This window comes from Octopus sinensis, linkage group LG7, assembly GCF_006345805.1.
Source record: "Octopus sinensis linkage group LG7, ASM634580v1, whole genome shotgun sequence".
In the NCBI taxonomy this organism is placed as follows: domain Eukaryota; kingdom Metazoa; phylum Mollusca; class Cephalopoda; order Octopoda; family Octopodidae; genus Octopus; species Octopus sinensis.
Genome location: NC_043003.1, coordinates 110413788 through 110421287, shown reverse-complemented (window position 1 = coordinate 110421287; position 7500 = coordinate 110413788). Strand labels below are relative to the sequence as shown.

At 33.6% G+C, this 7500-nt stretch overlaps 1 protein-coding gene across 5 annotated transcripts in view; it reads left to right on the top strand.

Annotated features, from left to right (window-relative positions):
• LOC115214515 (gamma-aminobutyric acid type B receptor subunit 2-like) overlaps window positions 1–7500 on the top strand; it is a 1118481-nt gene that overhangs the window by 1029542 nt on the left and 81439 nt on the right. For all 5 annotated transcript variants that reach the window (XR_005000211.1, XM_036505132.1, XM_036505133.1 and 2 more), the window contains 2 exons: window positions 626–772; window positions 3666–3832. Coding sequence is in view for 4 of the 5 variants with exons in the window: in XM_036505132.1 (XP_036361025.1) it covers window positions 626–772; window positions 3666–3832 (314 nt within the window). In the remaining variant the exon portion in view is untranslated. The remainder of the gene's footprint in view (window positions 1–625; window positions 773–3665; window positions 3833–7500) is intronic.

The window sequence follows — 7500 nt, the reverse complement described above, 5'->3', positions numbered from 1 at the left end:
CAGGGCGTTGAATTTCTGGGGATGAAAATGCCTTTACCGTATTTAGAGCAGGATGTAGGTTAACACAACATATGCGACCGGACGAGAAGACATATAAGTGATTATGGTACGCATAAATGTAAATGCCAAGGGGGCCACTCAGCTCCAAATAATAGAGGCCATTCTAGTACCTCACGAGCGTGTAGGTGACAAGTTACTCCCACAGCTTATATTGCTTCGAGCTCCATAGCCCTTCACTTTTCCTTAGGCAAGTGCCCTCTGACATTGATCTGGATCACTTACATCCTTACTTATAGCAGTTGTTCAACTACTGATATTCAACGAATATATTTGCTGGTACAGCGACTTCAACTTTATTTATTAAGTTGAAGATTTATTTATTAAATCTTTAACATACTTAAAATGTAGGAAGTCTAAATGTGTATCTATGTATTACCGAACATACAAATGCACAGAAAACCGTTAGTGAAATTATGGTACAAAACATCAAGTCGCAATCGCCTACGAGTTACATCTATTTTTATGTTTCTATCTACATAGAGACACATACGCACAAACACAAACATATATATGTATATTCGTATATATATATTCTTCAATAATCCTTTCTCGCTTATATTTTCAGTAAGAAACCTACTTTTAATAAATTGACGCCAATGAGAGAAGAATTCGTCCAAAATGAACACTATGATGATACCTATGCGACAGTATATTGTACAAAATCAGAATCCACGTCGAAGCACAGCTTACAAAGCTCTACAGAGCAAGCCGAGTAAGTTCAACGGTTTTTTTGAATTCGTAATTATTTTCGTTAATGGGTCTCTATTGATCTTTCTGTATGTAAGTTACATTTTAAATTCTAAATAAATTCAAATAATGTTTGAAGAATGCATATTTCCTTGAAAGAATTGAAATGATTTTTCATATCAGTTGAAACAAAATGAAATCATGTCTATGTGTTTTACCGAATCTTGGACGAATTTGTAGTCAAATACAGGAATCGTGTAATATCATGTTCTTACTTGCGAATGGTCGTAGTATCGTAACTCAGGTTTCATGTAGAAATTTAAAGTTGACGTTATCCGTCTAATATCTGCTAGTCTCACAATTCACGTGGCATATCAAGTTTTGATCGTAATAAAAACCAAGTCAACATTTCTTTGAAATTCAATCAACAAAATTTTAGAGGCTGATATAGTATTTGTGTTCGCAACTCACATTGCTATTTTCATCAAGATAGACATTAATTAAGAATTAGCCTATTTTTATCCACGAAAGGAAATTGTATTATCTCAAAAGTAAATCAATTTTAAATTTAGTAAAAATACTAAATGTTTATTTTATTCTTTATCTATGGTTGCCAACTAAGATTGACAGTCATGCTTCTCCATAATTACTTTGCCCTCAGTCGAGTATTTAATTAGAAATGTCTTCCATGGGTCCATGCCAAAAATTATAGTTTTCGCAAAAGTAGCTTGAATACACTACTCATGTACATTTGTTGCTTTTTTTGTTTCCTTTTAGCTTTCAGTTTTATAGACTGAAAATTGCTGGTACATAACGCTTTGCGAAAATGCATCTACTATAAAGGGAAGAGACATGAAATGGCGATATTAAATAATATTAATTGCTTTACAATAGTTAATGTCATGCTTTAACTTTCACAATTACGTTGCTGTCGGAATTAAACCAACTTGGATGCTAAAACAAAATATGGTTGATAGCATGTGTTCCTTGTATTGTGCAGGACCATTGAGCAACAATTAAGCGTGGACTTGGTCAACATTGACCAGTATTGATAACTGGAATAAGAAATGATATTCATCATTGTCACCAAGGTGTGTTGGATTCCAGGTGGAATGTAGTATTTCTAAATTAGTCTCTCAAAACCGCTCTTATCTGACATGATTCTGTGTTACCGGTGTTCTCTTTAAATCATTTCTGCTAATTTCCATCAAACTTTCATTGGCTACTTTACCCAATTGGGCATTTTACCCAATTTATTTTAACTAAACATCTTAATATTCCACTTCAATTGTAACCTATGCATCTTCATTTCTTATATATTCTGGTCAATAGATTCCTTATTATCCACGAAGGTCTAGATTGTTCACAATTTCTGGATACATCAGGTATATGGTACTTATAACAGCAGCACCTGCTTATGAATGCTACGAGCGTTCATTTGTCATAAATTTCAAAACGATAGAAGAAGAAAAATGATGCTATTTAAAATTTTCAGGTTAACACGTTCAAAGTTATTTTTACTGTTCTGAAATGTGCTACAATGGTGAAGATTTAATTATGCGGTCCAAGTTTCGCTTCGTAAATCCAGTTGCAAATGCCAAGTATGTTAATTGGGTGGAACATTACAGTTTATTCAGCATAGCTCTCTTAAGATTGACAAAACCAGGTCCATGGCTTTGAATATTCATTATCCTTGCCATTCCAACATCACTCTAAATTCACTTTTCACAGCTATATATGTTAGTATGTCCGCTATTTTCTCTATGTCTGTGAGATTCTGGAATAATAGGTAAATGCTATATGAATAGTAGAGATTCTCAAGTAAATGATCATTTACTCATCGTACCATTTCTTCAGGCTTTCAAACTTTGACGCACCACAGCCAAGAGACGTCAGCGTACTTAAAATATATCCAATATTTTCTATTGAATATCATTTCGCTCATTTTGCACACATTTTGTACATATTTGTGATGCAAGATTATGGAGCGAAGTGAAATTTGTGAGAAGCGTTCCCCCTCTGTGAAGGAAACAGAATGGCGTATGCCAGAATTTCAAACGCCTGCTTGAGGTTGATACAAACTTACCTACTCTAAATCCCTCGTTGTTCCGCTATTAACGAGCGTTTTCAGTTTTTCAGTAATTTATTTTCAATGGCTACATTAAAAATGTGATCTCACTCTAAGTATCGAAGTACTGCTTATGATGTCTTCTCTTTGGCTTTCTCGCTAGAAAGCCATTGTTTTGTTCTGTGTGGATTTTGCACGCCTCCCCGATTTACTATGGCATTAACAACTTGACAGTGGTGTCCATATCAGTTGTCATGTTTTCGAGTGGAATTACTTTTGGCACTTCTATTGTTTTGTTTTTAAATATCTTTAGATTCTTAATCATTCGCTCGTTTAAGGAAAGCTCAACATTTTCATTTATTTGGTTGAACGCTGTCATATCATCTCGCTCAAATGTAGGTGATAATGAAACGGTTCTAACAATCTTTTCCTCCATTCTCATTCATTAGTTGACCTAAAATCTTTCAGAAGCTATACAGGAGATCCCTATCAATTTTGTGCTATTCCCTCTGCTTCGTTTTCGTAAACATTTTGGTAGTTTTAATTTCTGTTCTTTGAGATTATGCTTACTTTTACTATGCTTCATAATAATTGCTAAACTGTACTATATTATTTTTGTCTTTCTGTGGAGTCTTCATGGACAGGTTTAGTCACTTCACTCTTTCTCTTGGTGCATATATACTGCTGCGAAATAATATTTTCTGTCCGTATATTTTTACCATTATTCACATTAAATATTTATAAAAGTTCTTATATATTATTTATTGTCCTTTATATGCACAAGCCATTCGAACATTTTTTTAAAAACTTAAACGTATATTAATTCATATAAACTTTTATTTCTCTCCAGAGTTCCTATTATTCAGCCAGCAGAGGAGGAGCATCCTCTAGTCCACAAATATGCCCACATAACTTTCTTAGATGGCCCTGTGGCCGACGATGAATCAACGGACTCCTTGGCAATAGACCAAAATAAAGAAGAAGAAGAAAGAAGCATTATCAGTGGTGACATGCCAGGTTTGATAACAACTCCATGGCAATTGAGAATTACTCGAGTGCTATGCAGATATTGATTTTGTATATTAACACACGTTTCTAAATTATTATATTTCAGATTTTAAAACTACATACGATATTCAACATGATTCATAGAGGCAATCATGCATCTGAGCTAGTCTTAATATCGACATGACAAATTTGACTGACATTTTTATTGTTTAGTCTGTATAATATCCAATATTTTAAAGAGGTACATAACTGGCGTGAATATTTGAAAATGCGTAGTATTAACTTCGAAAATATAAATTACTAGTTATTATCTTATTAATAATATGAATAATTCATCATCTTAATAGATTTTCCACTGACAATTGAGAATAGAGGAAAGTTTTATTTAAAAATATTTTCGGAAATTGCATCTTAAAATAACAATGTTTATGAGACAATTAAATACTTCAAGTGATAATGATCTGTTTAGAAATCTGTTAAAGTTTCGGAATTACTTATTCTATTTAAGATTCTTCTAGATTGTGAGTGAAAGAATAATTGATTTAATACATTTTGTGTGAAATCAGTCTAACGGACACTTCCGCCAAATATACAACGAATTTAGTCAAATATGTATTTGAGAGGTACCCATAAAATGAGGAATACTAAAGTGGAGAATCTTATGCAAGTAAACAGAACTATACAGATTGTCTTTTACTGATAAAATGATTCTGCAATTATTAGGTTTCATATGTGAACAGACAACTCCTTTGTAAACGCATTTTTCTCAGCTAGTAACATTCGTGCTTTTTCAAAATGTGATGCAGTCACATTGTCTTTAAACTGATTTAGAGAAAACTGAATAAATAAGATGAAAATTGGCCTAATAAAAGTCCCTAACATGCATAAATATTTTATGTTTTCGACTTTAAATTCCATGTGACAATAGAGAAAGGAGTCGTTGAAATTGGACGGAAGTTCGGGAAACATGACACAATAACTATTATAAGCTTGAACCGAAATATTTCGTAAAATAGCAAGAGCAACAACAATTATAAAAGCAACAACAACGACGATGATGATAATGATGATGATGATGATAATAATAGAGATATGAAGAAGAACTTCATTGATAATTACAGTTTTCTTCAAATAAAATAGAATAAAAACCGATACAGAAATGATAAAAGTGAATTATAAGGGTGTCACGAACACCAAGTATTACGTCAAAAGTGTCCACACATGCTCCATAGCTCGTTTAAATGCATCGGAACATATATCCCTGGCTATTTATGCGCTGGTTTCATTCCCCCCCCCCTCCTATGAAAAAGATGAGTACGAACCACACACTGAGTTCCACTGGTGATTACATTAATCCACCACGAATGCTTACACTTGGGCCAGTATAGAAAACCAATATTACTGATTAGGTTTTGTTAACCATGGAGGACAATTTTAGTGTATACTCCATTTCTTTCAAACACAAAAATGAGACTTCTAGTAAAACGATACCTCATTCTTTCTAAATAGAATATATCTTCTATTCTAAAATGAAGCTTTCTGCATTTGCAGACGTAAACAAATGTATTACTATAGCTGAAATATTTACTAGACATATGGGGTATCGTGAGTTAAATGCCATGTTTCACCGGATAATAGTACGAGAGTGCAATTTACTGTATTAATTCACTCTAACAACATCGAGTGTGTGTCAAAATAATGCTCCACATATTATATTCCATTTTCTCTAAACATGTATCTAAGCAGATTTCTTAGCTGCAGTATCTTGTCAGCATCCGATGTTCAGGCGTGTGTCTGGGGATAAGATTGGAAAAACATGCCCATTTTTTAGCTAATGTCTTTAAGAATATGAATAGAGTACCTTAAAAAGTAACTACACTAATAAGAAAGCCTCCCTGGACATCATTGCCTCAAGTCTTAGAATTCATACGACCGGTTATCCCGTTTCTATGGCGGGTAGGTGATCGAGATCAAACGTGATCATTGAACGGGATGCCAGTCCGTCGTAGCTTAACTCAATTACAGTACAATGTCGTGGAGAAATGTGAAATGAAACAATGTGATGACAAACACAATGCATTCCCTGGCTCGGGAATCGATCTTGTGATGGAGAGTGCCATACTCTGAATCACTGACAATGCGCTTCTCAACACTATTATAGTCATAGAAATAATAAATAATATTTTTGGCACAAGTGAGTCAGTTTGGAGGAAGGAGGTAAGTCGATTACATCCATCCCAGTGTTCAACTGGCACTTATCGAATCCAGAAAAATGAAAGGCAAAATTAACATTGAACTCAGAACGCGAAAACGGACGAAATACCTATTTCTTTACTACCCACAGGGGGCTAAACACAGAGAGGACAAACAAGGAGAGACAAACGGAGTAAGCCGATTATATCTACCCCAGTGCGTAACTGGTACTTATTTCATCGACCCCGAAAGGAGGAAAAGCAAAGTCGACCTCGGTGGAATTTGAACTCAGAACGTAGCGGCAGACGAAATACCGCTAAGCATTTCGCCCGGCGCGCAAACGTTTCTGCCAGCTCGCCGCCTTAAACGGACGAAATACTGCTGAGTATTTTACCTGGCGTAACTACGATTCTGCCAATTCGTCGCATTCAGTGATGCTTTGCAATATAACACATAATTCAGTATACAGCATCCCATCTCAATTACAGTAATACGTACTCCTGTTCCTGTTAGAGCAGTGGTAATATCTAAACAGTAGGGACCAAAAATAACCTTACGAGATATATGTAGAAGCCTTCACTTCCGTTTGCGTTCACTCTTCTTTCAAATATCTATAGCTGGTTGGCCAGTAATATATGGAGGCTTTTCCAATCCATTGCTTATATTAAATTTAGATACTGGAATCAATAAAGAAATAATCATTAAACATAAATAATAGATTCTGAATTGCGAATGTATATAAAAAAATGCGCATAATATTTCGATAAGTCAATGCAGTAGGAAAGCATACTATATTTTAGTAGTAATATAATGCAACAAACCAATAGATAAAATGCAGGCATTTTATTAAAAACAACGCTAAACTAATGGAAGAACATTAATGAACTTTTATATTTCTATCATCATTAAGTGGAGTTTTTTTCTATCCAACAACAATGGATATTACACGCGGCATAAATACAAATAAAAATAAACCAAGTGCAAAGAAGTGTCAACATGTAGTACCGGGATTATTAGTATTATTATTATTATTATTATTATTATTATTATTATTAATATTATTAATATTATTAATATTATTATTATAAAAACTCCGAAAAATAATACACGGACTGTAGTCGAGCAAAAGAACTAAACTTTTCATTCAAAGTTTAAAAAACCCAGTTCCACGATTTAGGCGAAAGAAATATACCTACTGCTATCTCTAGCAAAGTTACTCCATAGCATAAGTTCACAAGCATCAACACATGCGTATACGAGCAGCCACTTAACACAGGATTGTGTTTGCATGCGTGTCAGCATATATATATATATATATATATATATATATAAAATATATATACATACTGACACACAGGCACACACACACATATATATATATATGAATATATATAAGTAAATATATTTACACACATACACACACACACATATATATGTATATATATATGTATGTTTATAATATATATACATATATAAATATATTT